Source organism: Panthera onca, chromosome B2 (assembly GCF_046562875.1).
Source record: "Panthera onca isolate mPanOnc1 chromosome B2, mPanOnc1 haplotype 2, whole genome shotgun sequence".
Lineage (NCBI taxonomy): Eukaryota > Metazoa > Chordata > Mammalia > Carnivora > Felidae > Panthera > Panthera onca.
In genome coordinates, this window is record NC_138343.1 from 40661803 (window position 1) to 40686757 (window position 24955).

At 45.1% G+C, this 24955-nt stretch overlaps 2 protein-coding genes across 5 annotated transcripts in view; one reads left to right on the plus strand and one right to left on the minus strand.

Moving 5' to 3' along the window:
• Positions 1-11059: 11059 nt before the first annotated feature.
• Positions 11060-13449, minus strand: TBCC (tubulin folding cofactor C). The gene has a single exon (XM_060614393.3). The coding sequence runs from the start codon at positions 13336-13338 to the stop codon at positions 12211-12213; it is 1128 nt and encodes a 375-aa protein (XP_060470376.2). The 5' UTR covers positions 13339-13449; the 3' UTR covers positions 11060-12210.
• Positions 13450-13477: 28 nt separating this feature from the next.
• The window catches only part of BICRAL (BICRA like chromatin remodeling complex associated protein), a 108960-nt gene continuing 97482 nt past the window's right edge, over positions 13478-24955 (plus strand). For 2 of the 4 annotated variants that reach the window (XM_081795741.1, XM_060614392.3), the window contains exon 1: positions 15812-15831. The gene's annotated coding sequence lies outside the window, so the exon portion shown is untranslated. Of the gene's footprint in view, positions 13532-14136; positions 15501-15811; positions 15832-24955 lie in introns of those variants that run through there. The other 2 variants (XM_060614389.3, XM_060614388.3) reach the window with 2 other exon arrangements.

A 24955-nucleotide genomic window follows, 5' to 3' on the forward strand; every position in this document is an offset into this window, starting at 1 on the left:
GTTCCTGAGGTCGAGCCCCATGTCGGGCTCTGTGCTGACAGCTCAGAGCCTGGAGCCTGCTTCAGATTCTGTGTCTCCTATCGCTTCTCGGCCTTTTGGCTAAGATCAAGTGCAGATTCTGTGTCTCCTTCTTTCTCTACTCCTCTCCCACTAGTTCTCTCTCTCTCTCTCTCTCTCTCTCTCTCAAAAATAAATAAAACATTTAAAAAATTGTTTTAAAGAATCATACATGTTGCTGCATATAAGTGTAGCCTGTTTAGATCATACCACATATGATCTATGTGGTATAGATCATACCACATATGAACCATTCTCCTGTCGGTAGATATATGGGTGATTTTTAGTGGGGCTTTTTTTTTTTTCTTGTGTTGCTTTTATGAACAGAGCTGCTTAGAACATTTTGTACATGTCTCCTGCTGAGCGAAGCTTCTCTGGGGTATAACCCTAAGAGAACTGTTGAAGAGGAGGGGGTGTGAATCCTCACCTTAACACAGTGATGCCAAAGTGGTTTCCTTAAGCAGTCAGGGCTGATTTGTTCTCCCGATGTGAATATATGAGCCACCTCCTCTTACTATTGAGTCAGACTTCTTAACTTCTGTTTCTCTGATTGTAATTGTGGCCTTCATTTGCATATCCCTGGTTACTAATGAGTTTGTGTAACTTGTCATAAATTATTTGCCAATATAAGTAAGTTCCACAAGTCAATCACAAAAACACCAACAAGCCCAATGAAAAATGGGCAAATTGGGCTTGTTGGTGCTTTTCTGATTGACTTGTGGAACTTACTTATATTTTTCTATATAATATTTATTGGGCATTTATACCTGTCACAATTATTTTCTCCTAATTGCGACTTGACTTTTTGCTCTCTTTATGTCATCTTTCGAAGATCATAAGTTCTTATTAGTAAAATTTCATATAAGTTCTTTTTTTTAAGCGTTCATCTTTTTTTAATGTTTGTTTATTTTTGAGAGAGAGAGCACGAGCAGGGGAGGGGCAGAGAGAGAGGGAGACACAGGATCCAAAGCAGGCTTCACATCGACAGCAGAGCCCGATGTGGGGCCCAAACCCGCAAACCGCGAGTTCACAACCTGAGCCAAAATTGGACACTTAACCAACTGAACCACAGAGGCGCCCTTCATATAAGTTCTTAATGGTAGAATTTTCCAATTTTTTCCTTTGTGGTTAGTGCTTGTTTTAGAAATTATTCCTTGCACCCTACAAAGATACTATTATCCTCCATTGCCTTCTAGAAGGTTAATCGTTTCCCTCTTCTTAAGATTTTAATGTTTTCAGGGCACATGGGTGACTCAGTTAAGTGTCCAACTCTTTTTTTTTTTTTAATGTTTATTTATTTTTGAGACAATGCAAGAGACAGAGTGCAAGCAGCAGAGAGGCAGACAGAGGGAGACACCGAATCTGAAGCGGGCTCCAGGCTCTGAGGTGTCAGCCCAGAGCCCGACACGGCATTCGAAGTCATGAACCGTGAGATCATGACCTGAGCCAAAGTCAGATGCTCAACCGACTGAGCCACTCAGGCACCCCTAAGTGTCCAACTCTTGATTTCAGCTCAAGTCATGATCCCAGAGTCATGGGATTGAGCCCATGTTGAGCTCCATGCTGACTGTGGAGGCTGCTTAAGATTCTCTCTCTCCCTCCCTCATTCCCCTCCTCTGCTCTTTCTCTCACTCTCTCTCCCTCTCTCTCTCTCAAAAAAAATAATAAGATTTTAACATTTTTGGAATAGATGTGTGTGTGTGGTATGATGAAGGGATATGATTTAATTTTCTTCCCTGTGGATAATCCCAGCACACCGTTTATGAAATAGTCTGTCCTTTCCCCAACAGTCTGCACTGCCCAGTCCTAAATTAGGTTTCCATACATGCACAGATGTATTTTTGACTTCTCTCTTCTGTCCCATCAATTGTTTTATTTATTCTTATGTTTCATCAAACATTTTAATTAAATAAGTCTTCATATCTGATAAAGGGCAACAACATACCTTTTCCTTTTTCATCAATAATATCTTGCCTGCTTATAACTGATGTATAAAAATGTTTTGCTCTTGGGGCACCTGGGTGGGTCAGTCGGTTAAGCACCCAATTCTTGGTTTCCGTTCCAGTCATGATCTCACAGTTTCATGAGACTGAGCCCCACGTGGGGCTCTGTGCTGACAGTATATAGCCTACTTGGGATTCTCTCTCTCCCTCTCTCTCTCTGCCCCTCCCCCACTTGCACTCTCTGTCCCTCTCAAAACAAATAAATGAACTTAAAAAATATTTAAAATGTCATGCTCTTATTACCACTAATAATTTCTCTGTTGCTTATTTTGGAGTTTTTATGTGTATGACCATATAACCCACGAAAAGTAACTTTTGCTACATCTTTTAAAATCCTCATAATTGGGGGTGCCTGGGTGGCTCAATCGGTTAAGTATCTGACTCCGGCTCGGGTCATGATCTCCCTCCTAGTTCCTGAGTTGGAGCCCCACATTGGGCTCTGTGCTGACAGCTGAGAGCCTGGAGTCTGCTTCAGATTCTGTCTCTCCCTCTCTCTCTGCCCCTCCCTCACTTGCGCGCTCTCTCTCTCTCTCTCTCTCTCTCTCTCAAAAATAAATAAACATAAAAAAAAAATTTTTAATCCTTTGTTTTACTCCAACAACTAAGATTTTCAGTACAATTTGAATAGAGATGATGACAACAGGGATCCTTCTTTTGATCTTGATCTTCTAAATGATTCACCATTAAGTATCACGGCTGCTATAGGTTTTAGCAGGTACCTTTAACAAGTTAAGGAAGTTCCCTTCTATTTCTACTTTGCCAAAAGTGCGTTCTCATAATTTGATGCTGACTTTTATAGGAGGCTATTCTACCTCTACTGAGATAATTGTCTGAATGTTTCCCTTAATCTCTTAATGTGATAAATTAAATCAGTCCTTTTTCTAAATTAATTCAGATCAGACTAGCCTTGTCTTTCTAGAATAAACCCTAGTACATTATCATCTTATATACTTCTGGATTTGGTCTACTGCTATAATGTTATAATCTTCACAAATATATTTGAGTTAGATTGGCCTATAATTTTCCCTTCTCATAAAGTTCATGTCTGACTTGAGTTTCAAGGTTGTGCAGACTCATACCATGGAATGGGGGTAAATTCCTTCTTTTCCTATATTCTGGAAGAGTTTGTACCAGGATGATATTACTTCTTCCTTACATGTTTGATAGAATTTACTGTCAAAACCCCTGGGGCTGATGTTCGATTTGTGGGAAAGTTTCAATTTTGGCTCCAATTTTTGAATAGTTATGGAACTGCTCAGTTTTTCTGTTTCTTCCGTGGCAAATTGTATTTTTCAAGAAACGTATTCATTTCACCTAGATTTGAAATTATTGGCAGAAAACTCTTCACAGTATCTCCTCATTATCTTTCTAATATGTGCAGCACCTTGGTTTCTTCTATGGTTTATATTTGCCTTCTCTCTTATTTCGTGACCCAGTAAGCCAGAGGTTGGTTAGTTTTATTAATTTTTTCAAAGAATCAGCTGATAAGGCTATTTGCTGGTTTTTCAATCTCTGTATTGTGTTTATGTCATTGATTTTGGCTCTTCTCTGTATTTCCTTTCTTCAATTTCTGCTATTCTTTTTCTAACTTCTTTTTTTTTAAGTTTATTTATTTTTGAGAGAGACATAGAGAGAGTGAATGGGGGAGGGACAGAGAGGGAGAGAGAGAGAGAGAGAAAGAGAGAGTCCCAAGTAGGCTCCACACTGTTAGCACAGAGCCTGATGTGGGGCTCAAACTCACAAACCATGAGATCATGACCTGAGCCCAAACCAAGAGTTGGACGCTTAACCAACTGAGCCACCCAAGCGCCCCTTGTTTTTCTAACTTCTTAAACTAGATGCTTAGCTCATTAATCTTCAGACTTTCTTCTTCTATAAACAATTCAAGGGCAAAAAGAACCGTACTCTTTATGGATAAAGCACAGATATACATAATAAATAATAAAGCCCAGCACACAAATATACAGTAGTATATCTGTGGTCTTAAAATTACATAGACAGGGATTACATAGGTGATTAAATAAAAATGTCTGAAACGTTTCCTTAAGGGGATGATAATAAAAGAAAAGTTGAGAAACACCGCCCTAAGACAAGGATCTGCGAGAAAGTAGTTAATTTGGGAAGTTCAAGTGACACCAATTGGGAGGGAAGAAGTGATACAGGAGGGAAGGCAGCCACGAAAGAGTGTGCTCTCAGGCCAGCTGCCACAGAGGGACTATCCGAAAGGAAACACCTCCGAGTTATCCCGTGTGCACTGAGGGAGCCCAGGTGTTTGTTTATTCCCTAACTCCTGGCCAGCTTTTATTGAGGGCTGCTTCGAGGGAGTAATTCTTTGGCTCTTTTGGCCCACCACACAAGACAGCACGATGGCTTTGGACAGTCTTGGGAACCAGAGCCTTCAGGCACCAAATATCACCAGTAGCCTGCAATAGCCCTGCTGGGGCACAATAAAAAGTCCAAGAGATATAGGTGGTCAGTGGCCCCCTCTGTTACACTATTATTACTTAAAATAATAGAGGGGCACCTGGGTGGCTCAGTTGGTTAAGCGTCCGACTCTTGATTTCGGTTCCAGTCCTGATCCTAGGGTCATGAGATTGAGCCCCACGCTCAGCGTGGAATCTGTCCTTCCCCCGCTCATGCTCATTCGTGCACTCGCTCTCTCTCTCTCAAAAAAAAATAATAGAAAGTGCTCTTAGGAAAAATTTTCCAATATGAATAATAACAAGCAGCACTTTTTATAAAGCCCCCTCGGGGACGTATCTGTCACGTAGGTGCTGCTGGACTGAACCGTTAGTGGATTCCTTATTGTCAGTCACATGTCATCAGGCCGCTTCAAGTCTAACCCATCTTTCCTAGAGATGCTGTGTTATAACTTGTGTTTCCAAATGCAGGACACACAGTTAATACCATACAAATACCAAAGTTGAAGATGACGAGAAATGAAAATCAAGTAGGCTGCAAATATATGACAAACATAAACTAAGTATGTATGCAGCCAAAAAAGGTAAATTGTTACTGTTCCTTTGGGGGAAATTTTGTGCACAAACTGGATCTACTAAGGGTTCTTAAACCACAGCTTCAGTGGAATGTTCCTGGTACATGTCCATAAGCATTCTCATTGCTCAAGGACCTTGAAAGTCATTCAACATTCCTGTCATGTTTCTGAGAAATTTCCAGTACTGATGAGATGTACATGAATGCCCCTCTCTCCTCCCTCCTTCATTTCCTCATCAAAGACTAGGGCTGACCTTTGTGTAAGCCTTTGGTTCTTTTATTTTTATTTACTTTTTAAAATGTGTTTATTTTTGTGAGAGAGAGGCAGAGAGAGAATCCCGAGCAGGCTCCACACTATCAGTGCAGAGTCCCATGCAGGGCTCGCACTCATGAACAGTGAGATCATGACCTGAACCGAAATCAAGAGTCAGACACTGAACCGACTGAGCCACCCATATGCCCCAATCTTTGGTACTTTTATGTTAGCATTGGAAGCTTCCCCTGTTCGTTTATTTTTTCTTTTTTCCCTTCCTTCCTTCCTTCCTTCCTTCCTTCCTTCCTTCCTCTTTCTTTCTTTTCTTTCTTTCTTTCTTTCTTTCTTTCTTTCTTTCTTTCTTTTTCTTTTTTTTACTTAAGCTCTGTGCCTAACATGAACTCACGACCCCAGCATCAATAGTCACATGCTCCACTGACTTAGCCAGCCAGGTGCACCACCCTGTTCTTTTCTTGTAGAAGTCATTCTTTGGTCTTTCTGAGAAGTTTCTCCTCTGATATCTCATCTTTTCTTGAACGTTTCCAAAGAGACAGTGATTTTGCTGAAATCACTTCTTGACTTGGAGACATACTGGATTCTCTGTATCTAATTATGCTGACATGCATTCTGAAGTTTTGCTATCACATGGATGTTGGCTGAATTGGCCTACACTTCCCACCTCCTTCAAATCTTTCTTTCCCTTAAAAATTGTGCCTCACAGAGAATGCAACAGCTTGACCTCAGAGATTATCTCATTCGCTTTTCTTTTTTGCTCTATCATCTCCAAATATCCTGATTCTTTTTCAAAGAAACTGAGGAAATCCCGGAAGCCTTCCCAAAGGAGGTGACATTTGGCTTGTGCATAATTTTGGCAACTGTACATGGACTCAAGTGTGAGAACTGCTTGAGAAAAGGCCAGGAAGTATGGCAGGTGTTTTGTACTGAGTTTCTTCCATTTGTTCCTCCAAATCCATTCTTCACTTTCCTCCACCCTGTTCTTGTGTCCTGGCAGATGACTGATGTGGACTGTACCAACAGACTTCCTTGCCCTGCAGTTTCCAGTTGGCCTCAGCCAATGAAGGGCACCAACAGAAGACAGTGGCATTTTTTTCATTCCCGTAGTAGCCCCCATCCCTCCACCAAAGGCCGCAGCTCCTATCAGGTAGTGCTGTCTCTCTCCGGGTTCAGGTGACAGTTTTGTGCCTTCAGCCATAAGAATGAGTGATAACAGGTATTGCCCCGTCTCTTACTGTTTCTAAACTCTACCCACAGCTGTGTACACAGCTCCTGATTTAAGTAAGCTCTTCTCAAATTATCCATTTTGAGTGTGCCATCTGTTTCCTGCCAGGTCCCTGATTGATACAATGTGTTTGATTAATGGGTATTAGTTCAGACTAGTTGGAGCATGAAGCGCGTGTGATGAAACAGCGAAACATCACGTAGGCGCAGTAGGCTGGGAGCGGTGGTGAAGGGGCCTGTCTTCCAGGCCGGGGAGCGCAGCAGGCAATGGGAACCTCAGGGGGTTTTAGATCAGGAGAAGCGTTTAGCAATCGGAGATGGGGAGATGAGTTAGGAGACGATTACAACTGCTATTACAGGAAGGTAACCTTTTGTAATTATCAGATTGGCCAAGCACCAAAGATGTGACAGCGCAGCATGCTGATAAGGGTGTGGAGGAATAGCACTCTCAGATATCGCCAGTGAGGGCATAAACTGATACACCTCTTTGGAAGGCAACGTGATCATATCTGTCAATGTTATAAATGTTCGTAACCTACTGAGCCAGTAATTCCTCTTCTAGGTATTTAGCCTACAGGTAATACTGCACACACACTAAATAATTTATTGGGGCGCCTGCGTGGCTCAGTGGGTTAAGCGTCCGACTTCAGCTCAGGTCACGATCTCGCGGTCTGTGAGTTCAAGCCCCGCGTCTGGCTCTGGGCTGATGGCTCAGAGCCTGGATCCTGCTTCCGATTCTGTGTCTCCCTCTCTCTCTGCCTCTCCCCCGTTCATACTCTGTCTCCCTCTGTCTCAAAAATAAATAAACGTTAAAAAAAAATTTTTTTTAATAATTTATGTAGAAGGCTATTCGTTGTAGCATTTTCCTAATGGCTGAAGACTGGAACAACGTAAATGCCCATCAATTAGGGACTGGTCAGCAAGTATGGCACGGTCCATGGAAGGGGACACTATGCAGCAGTTAAAGAGAATGAAATGGCTCTGTATGTACTCACATGGAAGATCTCCAAATATAACGTTAGTGACAAAGGTAAGGTGCCTAATACTATACACAATATGCTTCTATTTGGGTGGGAGGATAAAAGGATATCTTGCACTGAAGTTTGTAAATGCAAAGACCAGAAGAACAAAGGAAACCAGTACAGGACGGTTGCTTTTTGAAGAGAACTGTATGGCTGGGGTCAAAGGAAGGAGGAAGATTTACTTTTTATTCTAAGCTTTTTGTACCCCTGCATAGAGTATCTAGGTTTTAATATTAGTTCTAAAAACCAGACCATGAATAGCTTCCTTGGTGAAATAACACACAACTGAAAGGCATTCGACTAAAAAACACTTTATAATAGAACATTTGAATTCCTGAGCAGAATGTTGAGCTTGTTTACCGGGTAAGTAAATGGACTCGAATTGTCTTCCTTGGTCTTGTCAGTTCTTAAAGTTCAGAGTAAATAGTATCTGCAAAATTGGAAGGCAGGCCTTTGAACAGTAACTGCTTCCTTCTGTGACTGTTGCTAATGCAAGTAGGTGGTGGGCAGAGATGTCAGGGAATTCAAACCCTGGATGGGTGGTTGATACAAATGCCTTACTTCAGGTCTTGTCTTTTCTTTTCTTTTTAATTTTTTTTTAATGTTTATTTTTATTTTTTTTTTTTTTTAATGTTTATTTATTTTTGAAGGAGGGAGAGACAGAGTGTGAGTGGAGGAGGGGCAGAGAGAGAGGGAGACACAGAATCCGAAGCAGGCTCCAGGCTCTGAGCTGTCAGCACAGAGCCCGACGCAGGGCTGGAACTCACGAGCTGTGAGATTATGACCTGAGCCGAAGTCAGCCGCCCAGCCGACTGAGCCACCCAGGTGCCCCACTTCAGGTCTCTTCTAAACTGGAGAGGTTATAGGGCACTACCCAACCAGGGTCCTCGGAATTTCTCTCTCGTGATTGTTCTTTCGTTCATTTGACCTTCATCTGGACTGTACACTTGAGAAAGGAAGACCACATGCTTGTTTACCATGGCATTCTTAGTGCCCAGCGCTGAACAGGTGCATAGTAGATGCTCAAATATGTGTTCAGTTGAATTGAACATGGCTTTCGGTCATGTTGCCCCTGCACCTCTTGAAACTTAAAGCTGGGTAAATAATTGACCCTTCATTTCCCCTCATCTTACTTGCAGTGGCCAAGTTATTTTCTTCATAAGAGAAGAAAAACAGTCAAATAATGTGATGAAGTTTTTGAGTTGGTGATGAGACTTTTTAATTTAACGCAATGTAATTTAACCTCTGTGATGCTAGAGTAATTGCATGTTGTTTCTAACACATTGTATTACCGTGTAACATTACCCTACAAAGCTGAATCTTTTTATTGTCCTGCTTTAGTGCATTTCCTAATACAAATAAAACTTTTTTGGCAATAATAACTTCTGCATTGCAATCAGAACTTGAGCGTTAGAATTTATATGTATATTGGCCATTTCTCTTATTCATTTAAGAGGGGTTGAGACTGAAGTGATACGATGGAATACTGTACTAAATTATGCCTAACAAAGCCAATCATAAATGAAATTTAATAAACTCTGATTGCTTAACTAATGTGCAGTTTTACTGCTTTCCTAGAGTTGATTTTAACGAAAATATATGGTATTTACACTTACTGATGCAATATGCTCTCATTGTAATGACCATTAAGTTTGCTTAATAAAAAACTTACTAAAATAACTCTAATGCTTTTCTGAAAAGTAATCTCGGGGCACCTGGGTAGCTTAGCTAGTTAAGTGTCTGACTCTTGATTTTGGCTCAGGTCATGACCTCACGGTTTGTGGGTTTGAGCCCTGCATCAGGCTTTGTGCTGACAGCATGGAGCCTGCTTGGGATTCTCTCTCCCTCTCTCTGCCCCTGCCCTCCTTTATGCTCTTGCTTTCTTTCTCAAAAATAAACTTAAAAATCTTTTTAAAAATAAAAAAGTAATATCAGGATTGAACTCACCACCCAAGATCAAGAGTCACCGTGCTCTAGTGACTGAGCCAGCCAGGCACCCTCTAATTAATGCTTTTAATTCAGAGGTGTGACTATAATTTTTTTCTTTTGTCAAAACAAACAAACAAACAACCAGGGCGCCTGGATGGCCCAGCTGATTAAGCGACCAACTCTTGATTTTGACTTAAGGTCATGATCTCATGGTTCGTGAGTTTGAGTTTCGTGTCTGTCAGCGCAGAGCCTGCTTGGGATTCTCTCTCTCCCTCCCTCTCTGCACCCACCCCCGCTTGCCCAGTCTTTATCTCTCTCAAAATAAATAAATAAAGTTAAGGAAACCATCATAGTTTAAGTTTAGGGAAAACAATAAAGTCTAACTTTCTGAAATGGCATAAAGACTGGAGAGGACAAGAACAGGCAAGATCTGCTAAGCATAGAATGGACGTGATCTGGAAGTCTGATGTTACAAACTGGCCAGCTCAAGGATCAGATGCAGACTGCAAAAAAGTTTTGCTTGGCTTGTCCAATGTTTTTAAAATGCCTAAATTTATCTTCCAAGTCACGGGTCCCCCATTCCCTATTGACTTTCTCCCAACCGCCTTACTCATTGACTTTACCTGCTGGGCCCTAGTAAGCATCAAATGCCTGGAGAATGGCGACATCATTAAAAGAAATAACAGAACTTGGGAAAGAAAGAAGTGAAAATGGAGATTTTAAGAATATATGAATTTGAAAGGCTGATGAACCCACTGACAGAACTGTCCACGTAGGTTGAGAGTTGAGGCTCTAGAGGAGCATGGACACAAAGAAGCTAACGACAAAATCCTGGGCATCTCTCAAGTAAGGGCTGTAAGTCACCAGAATCACAATGACGGGGGAAAATGCAAGAGAAACAGTGTGGAGCAAGGCTATGGAGGTCGGAAAGAGAGAACTTCGAAAAGATACAGGAAAGCCCAGCTGAGATTAGCTAGCATTAACTGTGGCTCAAACTGCCATGATTTTGTGATTTTATTATCTATTACAAACTGCATGGATTTTTTTTAGATGCAACTAGTTAACGGTCCTATAAAAGTACAGTCCACAAAAAAGAATCGCAAGCCCGATAGTGCCTGAAGCATGGCTTTTCCTGAAGGGCACCTGGTGTTAAACTATCAGTCTTTAGGAGCGTAGTTTTCCTAGTCCCTGTTTATTTCTAATGTGAAGATATGTTTGAGAATTTCATTATATGTTGTCTCTTTTTCTTACCAGCATTAATTCTCCTGAGCAATAGATTTTTTTAAATCTCTCCTCTTTGGAGATCTCGCAAACTGTGAAACTGATTAGGATTCTGTTTCGAGTCAGCTAATAGCCGAGGGGGGAAAAAAATTCTGGTTTCACCTCCATCTAAAGAATAAAGCTTGGCAGGCCACATTTTTTTACTGGCTTCATTTCTGCCTCATTGACTCTACCCTTGTTCCTCCTTCTCATTTGTTATCTTGTTACACTTCACACATCCAAAAAGCCACCTTAAGTCCTTTTTTGGAACAAGCCAGAACATATAAACATTAAACATATACTTAAGGTACTATAAGCACTTTAATACGTATGGTCATTATTAAATTCAAATCATGTCTACAGATACAAGGCACTAGACCCCAAAAAGCTTTTCGAAACTCTTAGAACTTTCCATTTAAGAATATGGGTGAGAACATAGAGCAAAAACCAAATTTATAATAGTACACAATCACAGCAAAATTTGAGTGGAAAAAATTAAGACTCGGCTATATATGTTTCTGTGTGAAGATATGTAACATTTATTCCTGAGAATTCAGGAAAAGCAATTTGCCCTCTTTAATGACTCCGGAAAGCTCTTTCCAACTAACGCTATTCAAAATCAGTATGTTCCAGTGGTTGAGAAGGTGGACTCTGGAGCCAGACCACCTGGTTTCCCAGTCCCCTTGAGCTGTGTGACTCTGGCAACTCACCTACCTCGCTTGAAAAATGGTGTTAACAGAACCTACCTAAGATTTTCTGGACTAAACGTCATGTTTACATGAGTAAGGTGCTTAGAACAGTGTCTACAACCTTTTAAGTGAACAAAAAATTTGGTAGCTATAATTATTTTGGTTTCACAGTTGGTAAGACTCATGAGTCTCCTGGGGTCAATGCCAAAACTTTGGATCCAAACAAGTCGATGAGTAGCTGGATTCCGGAAGCCCAAGCTAATGTGTACCTGAAGACCAGAGTCCTTCCACCGCCCTGCTGAGTAATACCTATGGAAGTGAAAGTTTCAAGTCAAGAGCTCTCAAGGGCTAGTGTTTTAAGGTTTGATAACATACTTCCACATTAACTGCCTCCTACTAGAGCCCTACAAATTCATTTATTAAGTATTTATTGAGGGTCTACTTTATCATGCAGTAAGTTTTAAATACACAAAGCATTAATAACCAACATACACGGACACTCTTTACCTCTTACTGTTTCAAACTATGATAGTCAATTAATTAAAGCTACTACACATTACCAAAAGAGCAAAAATGCTTCAAAGTGTTAGACCTGTTGTGAATTTAATGGAAATCACAAGTAGGAGCCTAACACAATCTCAAGCCTTAAAATACCGAAAACATACAAAGCGTGATAACAGTAAGTAAACTTTGAAATCCCAGTAGCAGGAGTCGGTCCCACATGGGAAGTTTTTGGTAGGAGTGAAGAATATAGTGACAACTGCTTAGTCCCACTGGACCATTCGCTCTTCTTCAGGAAGAATACTCCAGTTTGGGGAGGCCATATCCCGGGCCAGCCAGTTAAAATCGTCGACGTCGTTCCAGTTATTTTTGCTCCTATCTAAACCAGAGCCCTCGAAGTCCTTGTCGATACCCGGGTAGCTCCAGGTATAAGGGGCGAACTGGATCCCGCTACAGTCTTCCACGATGGCCCTGCTGGTCACCTGCAAGAAGATGCGGGTGTCTCTCGTAGTGTGTACGCGCAGCTGTTGGCAGGCCACGGCCAGCACGCAATCACTGCAGTCCTCCAGGAACACAGAGGTGGACACCGGGCCGCAGAGCACCGTGCAACTTCGGGCTTTGGCCAGCCGCAGGGTGTTGGGATTGCCATACAGTCTGACTGTGCATTTGCTCAGTTCGGCCAAAAGAACGTCACGCTGGTGCAGCTCCTCTGCCCTCTTCTCCAAGACTTGGGACTCCACGTTGGAGAAGCCGAAGACCCAGCTGGAGCCGATGCCTCCCTCCTCCTTCAAGGGCGGCGGGGAGGCCAGGATGCCTTCCGCCGCCGGGGCTCCAGGAGCGGAGTCTACTTTGGCGGCCGAAGCAGCGTCCTTCCTCCGGGTCTTGAAAGCGAAACGCTTCTTGGGCTGCAGCTCCTGGCGCCGCTCGGCCAGGGTCGTCTGTAGCCGCGTCAGCGCCTCCTGTCCCTGCCGCAGGTCGTAGGCGGCCAGGAACAAAACCGAGTCGTTGACAAGTTTCTGCAGGCCCTGGAGCCGAGCGGCCGCCTCCTCCAGCCGCTCCATGGATTCTCCGCCCTCCAGAAGCTCTTCCACGGCCGCTCGCTCCCGAGCGAAGGCGGCAGCGAAAAAGTCGCTCTTCTCCTCCTCCACCTCCTGGTTCTGCCGCTTTTGCTTCCGCCTTTCCACCTCCAGTTGACGCTCTTGCTCTCGTCTCTGAAGCCGCTCAGGCACCAGGCTCCGGTCCCGCTGCGACCCCACGGCCCCATTCGCCGCAGCGGCAGAGCAACTAGCAGTCTCCATCTTGACTTCAAGCTTCCTTTCTCCTGCCTTGCTTCCTCCTGGCGCGCCCTGCGAGAGGCCTCCCACCAACGCGTCCTGTGATTGGCCGGACATGCTTACGTCAGCCCCGGCCTTATTTTCTTAGCCCATTGGCTCCTCCGCGTCGGAGAGGGCGGGGACATGAGGCGGGGCCGATTGACAAGGGGGGTGGGGAGACAAAGGTCCTTGCGGATGGGTGGGGTGGGAGACAGGAGGGGGAAGCTTTTTTTCCTCTTAAAGGGGCAGGACTTATATCCGGGATTGTGGGGTGAGTTGCAGCAGCGGCAGCTGCACATGTGGGTTTGTTTATAAGAACAAGGTTAGAAACTCGCAGGCCTCCCCCTCCCCCCAGCTCCTCCCTACTACCCCCTTACAGGCCGGAGATCCGCTACTGGTGGGGGGAATGTGTGCGTATGGTGGGTGGGGGGACAGGTAGTGGTGAGAAAGATGGAGGGGGGGGTGGAATATTGCACCGCCCGGCCCGCGTCGGAGGAAGCGGCAGCTGGAACAGCTGGCTAGGGAGCCGCTTGCATGCCTCTGGTTTTTTCTTTTCCCTTCCACCACCCCCTCCCCCAACCCATTCCTGCCGCCCCCAAACCCTCATTCTACCCGCCTTCCCCCCTCAGCCGCTGCAGTTCCGCGTGGCCTGGGTCTCCTGGATTCCCGCAGGCACTTACGGGGGCGGGAGTAGGCGAGGGGCACTGGGATGGGAGAGACTGGGTTTCTCACTGCAACCGGGTTCCGGGGGCCCAGGGGCAGTCTAAAAACGGATTACTATTTTTTTGGCCAATTGCTGCAGTCGGAGGGGTGGGGGCGGGGGAGGGTGAGATTCCACACCCCCTTCCTCTTCCTCCCACGTCCGCCCCCCCTTCGAGGTCAGTCGCTCTGCAGCTGCGCGCCGCTGGCCGCGCGGGGGTGAGACCCGAGCCCGGGGTTCTGCTGCTCTCCCGTGGGACCGTCGGTCTTTAGGAAAGCGTTGGGGGAAATGTTACATTATTTCTAGGGTGGTGGGAGGGATTTGTCACCGGAAGTGAATGAGCCTAGCCTAAAGTCGGGATCAGCCGGAGGTGTGAGTGGGCAGCCAAGCCGGCGCAGTCACTAGCAAAACGCAGGGCCACCGGCCGGCTGAGAGCCGGGACGCCGCGGGCTGCGGGCGCACGGCAACCTCGCGTGCTCGGGGCAGCCCGGGGAGCGCAGGGCGCGCCTTTGACCGCGCCCGCCTTCCCAGGCTTCGGTTTCACCCTGATCTCCACCCCCGTTCGCAGCCTCCCATCGTTGCTAATTGGCGTATTTGCCCAAGAAACTGTCCGTTGAAATTTCACTGATACACCTGCATTTTGATGCATAGAAAGATGGGAGGAAACGAGAGAATTACGACTTATTTCCAGTTTTTCACGCCCCACTCCCCTCTTTCCGTTCCCACTTAAAACAGCAAAACACACGTAAATTCCCGTATTTTTCCACTGAAAGCAAGCACACATCGCACTGTTTGGCAAATTGTGCGCCCCGGGGGACAGGGGTGGGGGTCCCGGGTGTTTGTGTGTGCAGCAGATGGGAACCGGGGTGCTGAAAAAATCCGGTGCTTAACGCTTGTAGTATATATTCTTCGTTTTCCTTCGCTTTGTTTCATGTGCAGACTAGACGAGGCTTTTTGTGTGGTTTGGTTATGAGGCTGGTGAAAGAAATATAGCTGGTTAACTTGTCTAAGCCATACGGAGGCGTACAATAGCTGCTTCATTTTATGAAGAGTTGATTTAACCAAGGAAGGTTTAAAGAGGATTTATTTTGCTAGGGGGAACGACCCCAAAAACAAAAACCTGACCTGCCTTCCTTAAGTTTTTCAGCAATTGAATCTGTCCCACTCAAGTTTGGAGCCAACCGAGGTTTACTGGAGCTGCAGGTGCAGTGAGGCAACATTTCTGCATTAGCCATAGTGGACTATGGGTGGTCGTTAGTGTCTGTATCAGACGTGGAATTGAATGTCATTAAGCCTTCCCAAGAGCTTCATTTCTGCCCCCAAACAGGTTTTGGCATAGAGGCCAAGAGACTTTGGAAGTTTCTGAATATTTTAAGTTGGGCAGTTCAAACTTTTATGAGAAGAGGTAAAGGACAAAAAGGGACAGGTTGTTGGAGGCAGTTTCAAAGACCGATGTTGGGCCTGCGTGGTCAGTGGCGTGGTCATCATGAAGGATTGGCTTGACTGTTCTTTACAGACCCCAGCACAGCTGCAAGCCAAGGTAGGTAGGTGGTCAGAACATGAATATAAAGCTACGTTTCTATGTTCAAAAGCAATAGGAGGGTTATAAAACTGCCAGCAGTGCCAGACTGTATTTGTGTCTTTTTTCTGACATTTGAGGGCAGACAATTCAGTGTGCATCCTTGAAATGGATCCCAGCTCCTGGGAGGTAAGTGCCTGTTGAGTGGAAGGAAAGAGGGTGATGTATTACAACGATGTGAAATGTGGCAAAAGGCAAGCAGCTTGAGAGTTCTGAATCCTACTTTCATAACCTTCAGGAGTTTGTGAATCAAGTACTACCCCTCTTCTAGACATCTTGAAAGAATTCTAAGGTATTACAGACTTTAAAAATTATTTAACAAAAATTTATGGTTTATGGTTCTATTTGTTAGATTTACTTTATAAGAAGATCCTGGAATTTTCAAGCATAGGAAAGGGGACAGTAGAGGTGATGTGTATGTATCACCCAAGCTTCAACAATTACCAACTGACAGTCCCATTTCTTCTGAATCTCTGACCACTTACACACCCCATCACCCTGATTATTTTACAGCAAATCCCGAACATTATATTATTTCATATTTCATAATCTATAAATATTTCAATATGTCTCTCAAAATGATGAGGACTACCTTTTCAAAGTTTACTTATTTATTTTGAGAGAGTGAAAGAGAGTGCGCACAGGAAGGGGCAGAGACAGAGGGAGAGAGAATCCTAGGCAGGCTCCATGCAGTGTGGAACCCAATGCGGGGCTTCACCTTGTGAACAGTGAGATCGTGGCCTGAGCTGAAGTTGAGAGTCAGATGCTTAAAGCAACTGAGCCACTCAGGCGCCCCTACCTTTTTAAAACATAACCACATATGGAGTGCCTGGGTGGCTCAGTCGGTTAAATGTCTAACGTCAGCTCAGGCCATGATCTCATGGTTCGTGGGTTCGAGCCCCGCCTCAGGCTCTGTGCTGACAGCTCAGAGCCTGGAGCCTGCTTCGGATTCTGTGTCTCCCTCTCCCTCTGCGCCTCCCCTGCTCATACTCTGTCTGTCTCTCAAAAATAAATAAAACATTTTCAAAAATAATTTAAAAAGGGGCGCCTGGGTGGATCAGTCGGTTAAGCGTCCGACTTCAGCTCAGGTCACGATCTCGTGGTCCGCGGGTTCATGCCCCGCGTTGGGCTCTGGGCTGATGGCTCAGAGCCTGGAGCCTGCTTCCGATTCTGTGTTTCCCTCTCTCTCTGCCCCTCCCCCGTTCATGCTGTGTCTCTCTCTCTCTGTCTGAAAAATAAATAAAAGTTAAAAAAAAAAAAATTAAAAAAAAAAAATTAAAAAAAACCATAACCGCATATCACCACACTCCAAAAAAGTAGTGATATTTCCTTATCATCAGAGCTCCAGTCTATATTCATATTTCCTTGATTATCCTATAATTTCCCCATTTTAACTTATTTATTGAGTAAGGAGCCAAAAAAGTTCCATATAATGTGTCTAGCTGATATGTTCCTTAAATCACTTTTAATCACTTTTAAATCCTGCCCCCCTACCAATTGTTTTGTTAGAAAAACCTGATTGTTATTAGTTCAGTAGAGTTTCCCAAGTCTGGATTTTGCTGGTTATGTCTCCATACTGTGTTAGATGTTAAGTATTTGTCGTATTCATTTGATCTTGTAATGTCATAAAGTGAATGTTTATGTATTTATGCTGCAGGAAATGAAAGTATCTCCGTACAGAAAACAGTTTTTGGGTGTCTAGGCAGCCAGGAGTAAGTCCTTTTGCTGTTCTGTGGAGTTTATCAGAGACCCTGTGTGGATGAGAGATACCAGGCAAATAAACAGTTCCAGGCCGTTTTTTGGTAGCTCAGTTCCAAAAGAGGTGGTATCTTTCAGCAGACGTTGACTATTGGATATAAAGCACTCATTAAAGAGCTCTCCATGCAAGTGTCAAATGTTAGGCAAATTTTCCAACTTTCTGGACCATGAAAGATGACCGTGTGAAGGCATGTGCTGTCCTTGAAAAGACACCTCGTTGGTCCGGGAAGCAGGACAGGAGCAGGCCCCTTCCTTCCACCTTTGCCCCTGGCTCTCATATGCTCTTCAAAACCCTTCTCTTTCTGGAACTTTTTGCATCATTGTGCATCTAATGCCTCGCCCAGAGGCTGGCACCTTTTAGCACCGTTTATTAAGCCAGCATCAGTTTATGAAGCACTTACTGTGCCCCACGCCTCCCCCACCGAGCCCAGGAAGGCCCTCAGGCTGCCAAGGTGAATAAAGACAGGCATAGCCTCTTTCCTCTTGGGGAGGCCTAACCTGGGCAGATAAAGGCACAAATTGTAAAATTGTAAAATTGTAACAGTGACAGTGTTACAGAGGAAAAGAGGAACAGTGAGTGCCTCCAGGGGGAGGTTTGACCTTGCTGGGGAGGTCGGTGAAGGCTTCCTTGGGGGTTGAGCTGAGGCTGGAAGGGTGACCAGGAATCGATAAGGAGAAGTGAGTGAACACTGGAAAGTGTCTTCTAGATGTACGGGCTCATGGAGTCACTGGTGACCTTGTGGAGAGCTGTGCCAGAGGACTGCTGTGGGCAGGAGGCATACCACACGAGTGTGAGCAGGGATGGAACGCCGTAACTGAGCTAGTGACACACAGATAAGTCTTTGGAGAAGTTTGACCATGAGGGGGAAGGGCCACTAGCTGGGGGTTGGGAGGAAGCCAGTGAGGTGTTCTTTTTACAGAGAAAACGTAGGTTCATAATACAAGGATCCTGAAAAGGCTGGTGGGGGCAGGGGGAAGGGGGGCCGGGGGTGGGGGGAGAGGGGGGCTGGGGTGGGGAGTGGGGGCTGTCGGATTCAAAGCACAGGTGCAAGGATCAGCCCTAGATAGAGAGCTGGGGCAGATTCTCTATTGCAAGGCTGTTTTAACTTTTTATTGTGCATGTTTCCCAACACACACAAACTTTTTGACCTCAACCCACAGTCACAGATACATGGTAACTGAAACAGAAGCTTTAAGAAACAGTAAATACTCTTACTGTGTGCAATAGATACTATTTTCTGTCCTACTTACTGCATTTCAAAAATGCTGATCAAGGCCCCCTACATTAAACTGCAGCGTTTTTTCTTTTGTAAGGTTTATGTATTTATTTTGAGAGAGAGAGCATGAGCAGGGAAGGGGTGGGGGGGTGGGGGAGGGCAGGGGGGAGAGAATCCCAAGCAGGCTCCATGCCCAGCGCAGCGTGGAGCCAGAGGTGGGCTCAGTCTCTCAAAGACAGTGAGATCTTGAGCTGAAATCAAGAGTCAGACCAACTAAGCCACCCACTACCTCCTAAACTGCAGTTTAAACATGCCACATTAGCAGGGAGGGTGCAGCTATAGGGAAATTTGTATGTTTGGTAATTGGCAGATAAGTCAGATGGTTTCTGGGTTCTCTGTAAAAGTGGGCAGTGAGGGGCGCCTGTGTGGCTCAGTCAGTTAAGTGTCCAAATAGCTCAGGTGATGATCTCATGGTTCTTGAGGTTCTTGAGTTCGAAACCCGCTTTGGGCTCTGCGCTGACAGCTCGGAGCCTGCTTGGGATTCTCTCTCTCCCTCCCTCTCTCTGCCCCTCCCCTTCTTTCTCTCTGTCTAGAAAAGAAACAAAATTGGGGGAGTAATAGGTAATTAGGTTTATTCCCCCCCCCCAGCTTTATTGACATATAATTTGATAAATAACACTGTGTGAATTTAAGATATACAACGTGATGGTTTGAAATATATATATTGCAAAGTGATCACCACAATAAGTTTAGTTAACATATCTATCACCTCACGTAGTTACCTTTTGTGTATGTGTCTGGTGAGAACTTTTAAAATCTACTCTCGAGGCGCCTAGGTGACTTAGTCAATTAAGCGTCTGACTTCTGCTCAGGTCACGATCTCACAGTTGGGTGGGTTCGAGCGCCACATCGGGCTCTGTGCTGACAGCTCAGAGCCTGGAGCCTGCTTCGGATTCTGTGTCTCCCTCCTACTCCCCCAGCCCCCGCCGTGCACACGCACTCTCCTTCTCTCAAAAAATGAATAAACATTTAAAAATTTTAAAATAATAAAAACAAAAGATCTACTCTCATAGCAACTTTCAATAGATGATACAATTAACTATAATCAGCATGCTGTACATCACGTCTCCAGAACTTACCCATCTTATACCTGGAAGTTTGCACCCTTTGAGCATCTTCACCCATCCCTCCACCCCCTGACTTTTAAAAGCATTATCTACATTTGCTATGACTGGTTTCTCAGTTATCATTCCCTCCTCAGCCCCTTCCCCTACGACTTCTGCCTCTGCCACTTTATTTGAAAGTGAGAGTGCCCATCTCCCTCCGACCTTCAAATCCATTGCTGTTTGTAGCTCAAAGCACTCGAATACCCCTTCTTGAAGCACGGCCTCTGGTTCTGTCTTAGTCCCCTGTCCACCCCACATCACTGCTGCTTCTTGTCTCCCTGACAGACTGAGAGACAGAGAGAGAGAGAGAGAGAGAAACAGAATCCCAAGCAGGCTCCACGCCCAGTGCAGCATGGAGCCAGAGGCGGGGCTGGATCTCTCAAGGACAGTGAGATCTTGACCTCAGCTGAAATCAAGAGTCAGACCGACTGAGCCAGGTTTCTCTCCCAGTACCCCTCTTCTCACTCATCTCACCTCCTTGACCAGCTTACCATCTCCTTGGCCTGCTGTCCATGTGCTGACCACCTCTCTGATGCTTACCTCCTCCTCCACCTCTCTCCTGAACCCAACCCCGAACTGCCAGTACCTTTCTAGATATTGCCATGTAACCATTTACTATCCTTGTAACTGTCTTCTATCCAAAATACCTCATCTTAAGTAGATGGCCTAAAATGAAGTCCTTATTGCCCCAGTGGTGTCCTTTTTCTTCTGTGTGTAAGTTTCAATCCTATTTTGCTGCATGACCATCCCCAAACTCACCGGCTTAACAGTAATTTATTATTTTTCACAGTTCTGTGGGCTCAGCTGGGGCTGGAGGCCCCAAGACTGCCTCACTCCCAAGTCTGGGGCCTTGGTGCTGGCTGTCGCCTGGTGCAACTCACTGCTCGGCCTCTCTTTCACGCTTGGTCTCTTAGCACGCGGTAGTTCGAGCTTAAGCTTTGCGTGCTGGCTGGCTTCCAAGGGAGCACAGGCAGATGCCACGAGCCTCTTAAGGCTCGGACCGGAATTGGTACCGTGCCACTTCTAGTGCAGTCATGGGGTCAAAGCAAATCACAAGGCCAGCGCAATTCAACAGGAGGAGAAACAGACTCCGCCTCTTGATGGGTGGAACAGCAGTCGCTCAGGTGGAAGGGATTGGCAACCGTCTTTGCAGACGACCCACCATGCTGTGCGTGTGTATGTATAAATATATAAGTCGTTTCGTTAAATCTTACATGGCATTTACCGTGTGCCAGGTGATGGCTGCACACCTGCATGTATTACCTCATTCAGTTGAAACATGCCCGTGATGTAGGTACTATTGTTATCCCCATTTAACGGATGGATAACTGAAGAAGCGACAGTGACTTCCTCGGGACCAAGAGCTACTAAGTGGCAGAGCTAAGATTCGAAGTGGGTCAGCTTGGTTCCTGGGTCCAAGCTTTTTAACACCACCCGTCTGATCATGATACCACACCCGATTGTACTGACAGCACATCAGTAGGCTTCCGAGCCCTGTACCTCCCCAGCCGCGTCTCCCACCGTTGCCTTTACTCCAGCCACACCAGACCCTGCCAGGACACCTACACACCATGCCCGCTGCTTCCATTTGTACCTGCCGCACTTACTTAATCAACACCGACCGTAGGCTTGGCCCTTTGCTAGGTGCTGAACACACACACACGGCTCCCTTGGAGCTTACAGCCTAAACGAGGGACACAGACAATGTCGTGTGATACATACTAAAACGGGAAATCTTGGGTGTACTAAGATCACACACAGTAACCTAACCCAGACCAGGGGAATGGGGTGGGGGGATGTCTTTTAGTAAATCGCAGCTGCATCCTGCAAAAGGAGTGATCTCCAGCCAGGAGAAGGGAGAAAGCAGTCACTCGTGCATGCCTTTCCGCAGGTACTCCTAGAGCGCCAACTATGATCTGGGCACCGTTCTAGGTACTAGGAATACAGCAGTGAAAAAGACAGAAAGTCCCTGGCTTGATGGCCAGGAAGCTAGAAGAGCTCCAGTGCCTCTAGCAACAGAGACAGGGCATGTGTAACAAACCTGGACGTGAGAAAAAGAGCAACGTCCTCAACCCTGGTTGCCCGTTAGCACCTATGGAAGGCTTTACAAAATCCTGATGCCCACGGCCTTCCCATGAATAGTTCAGTCATAACCCCTGGGAGTGAGACCTGGGCACTGTTTTTTTTTTCTTTTTTTTTTTAATGTTGCTTTATTTTTAAAGAGATAGAGTGCGAGCTGGGGAGGGACAGAGAGAGAGGGAGACATGGAACCCAAAGCAGGCTCCAGGCTCTGAGCTGTCAGTACAGAGCCCGACGCGGGGCTTGAACCCACGAGCCGTGAGATCGTGACCTGAGCTGATGCTGAGGCTTAACCGACTGAGCCACCCAGGCACTCCATACACTGGTATTTTTTGAAGCTCCCCATGTGGTTCTAGTGGGCAGCCAGGGTTGTAAGCCACCGCGTTACATGTGGCCCATGGAAGCTGGAAGCGGAGATCAGAGTTGAGGTTAGAGTAGTGAGCAGGGGCCAGACCGCCAAGGGTCTTGTAAATCCCGTCAGGCGGTTTTGGCTTAATCTTGAAAGCACTGGGAACTGGTGAAGGATTTCAGCAGGGTAATGGCAGAATCAGATTCTTTTTCTTTCTTTAACCAAGGATCAGGCTGGATGCTCTGTGTGGAATAGATTCACTTGGAGCAAAAGTAACAGTATGAGTTTGGAGGCTGTTGCAGGAGCCCAGGAGAAGTAGAGATACGGGACTATGGTGATGGATGAGGACAGAGAAGGAAGGGGTAATGTGTGAGAGATGTAAGAGACTACACAGGACTCTGACTCACTGGAAGTGAGGGATAAAGGAGGGCAGAGAATTGTGGAAGGTACTGGCTTGAGGAGCTAGGTCCATGGTGATCCTAGTACAAGAGACAGTGAACTGGGAAGATCATGTTTGGAAAGAGCTGGTACGTCCGTTTGCGACCTGCTGCTTGCTTTCTTGTCCTGCTGCCTGTGATCCTATGCTTAATCTCTATTTGACAGCACTTGCCTCCTACGAGACCTATTTTACACACCTCTTCCAGGAAGCCTATCAGGATTATTCCTTCCATTGGCTCTGGATGAATGTTTATCAGGTTGTGAAGTCAGTATCTATTTACAGATATGTATTCTACAGCTTGGGCTTCTCCAAGCACAGAAGTGTTTTATTCCATGCTGTCTGCGTAGCAGAGTGCCCAGAACACGGGAAGTGCACGATAAATAGATGTCAAATAGATGAGTTAATGGCTAAAGAGCTGGGTCAGAAACAGGAGTTCTCCTAGGACTGTGATTAGAAGTGGGTCAGGGGCTTCTGGTTCTCATTTCTAGGGTAAGGGACAGACAGACAGAGTCCAGGGGCAAAAGAGGGTATTTGCTGAGCTGATCAGTAAAGAGGCTGAGTTAGAAGCACCAGAACTGTTGACTATAAAATAGAGAGACATATAATCAGCTATCTAAATTGTCTTTTAATAAATGCAGGATGGGTATTAAGAAGGGCACTTGTTGGGGCACCGGGGTGGCTCAGTCGGTTAAGCATCCGACTCCTGATTTCAGCTCATGTCATGATCTCACAGTTTGTGACTTCCAGCCTGGCATCAGGCTCCGTGCTGACGGTGTGGAGCCTGCTTGGGATTCTCTCTCTCCCTCTCTCTCTCTATCCCTCCCCCACTCATGCTCTGTCTCTTTCTCAAAATAAATAAATAAACTTAAAAAAAAAAGAAAAAAGGAGGGTACTTGTTGTGATGAGCATTGAGTGTTCTGTGTAAATGATGAATCACTAAATTCTACTCCTGAAACCAATATTACACTATATGTTAACTAACTGAAATTGAAATAAAAATTCGGGGAAAAAATTGTCTTTTGAATATAATTTTGAATTCCTTTTGTGGCAAAGGCATGTCAATCTTTTAAAGCTTCCCTGCATCTGTTCTTTCTCTTATGTCTCTTCCTCTCAGTAAAGTGGGGTGATGGTAAAAAGTAGACAGATCCGAGTTTAAGTTCTGATTACTAGCTGTGTGACGTTGAGCATGGTACGTAACCTCTCTGAGCTCAATTTCCCCCAACGGTAAAGTGGGGGGAAAGAAAGATCTATTTCTCCCAGGATGGTCGTGATGTGAAATGAGGTAATAAAATAATGTGTAGGAAAAGTACCAAGTATTGGGCCAGGCCTGTAGTAGGCCCCCGACAATTGCCAGGTTCCTTTCTGCCTTCCGGTTGCTGACCTTTGTTCCTTAGCACCTACTTCCCAGCCCTCTAGACGAGCGGTGGGACCAGAATGTGCTATGTGCATGTGACCTTCTCAGAAAGGGCCCTTTAATGTCCAGCCTTTCTGCAATTCTGGAGCATGTTTAGGCAGATTTTGCGTGCAAATAGTGCTGCAAAAGAAAACCAGAGAAATCTAGAAAGAGGGAGCCGGACAAGGTCTGCTGGACCCTTTAAACCCAGGACAAAAGCTAGCTTATGGTTTAAGGAAAAAATAAGGATACACGGTGATTTTTTTTTTTAATTTTTTTTTAACGTTTTTTATTTATTTTTGAGACAGAGAGAGACAGAGCATGAACGGGGGAGGAGCAGAGAGAGAGGGAGACACAGAATCGGAAGCAGGCTCCAGGCTCTGAGCCATCAGCCCAGAGCCCGACGCGGGGCTCAAACTCACGGAGCGCGAGATCGTGACCTGAGCTGAAGTCAGCTGCTTAACTGACTGAGCCACCCAGGTGCCCCCACGGTGATTTTTTTTTTTTTATGACAATTAATTCAGTTTGAAGAACTATACTGAGAGATCATATCATTTTTTTCTCTCTCTGTTTTTTAAGTATTTCTTTTATGATCGCCTACCTGAAATCTTTACTTTGGGGAAACCACTGATCTAATCTTACCTCACCTTACAGGGAGTGTAAAACAGTTGTACGTTATGTAATATTAATGGCTATTTTCTCAAACACTAAACTCTCTGTAGACACCATAAGGGCTGCGGTTGTGTCTACCGTTTTCTCTATTCCATAATCCCATCATGCTTGGCATGAAAGGCTCACAATAATTATCTGTCAGAGGAATAAATTAATTATTCAGCCCGGGCACTTCAGAATCCTAGTTTTTTGTTTTTGTTTGTGTTTTTTTCAAGATCCAAAAACCAGTTTCTTTTTAAATTACATATGTGTGTATATAATGTTTTTATTTATTTATTTAAAAAAAAATTTTTTTTTAACGTTTATTTATTTTTGAGACAGAGAGAGACAGAACATGAACGGG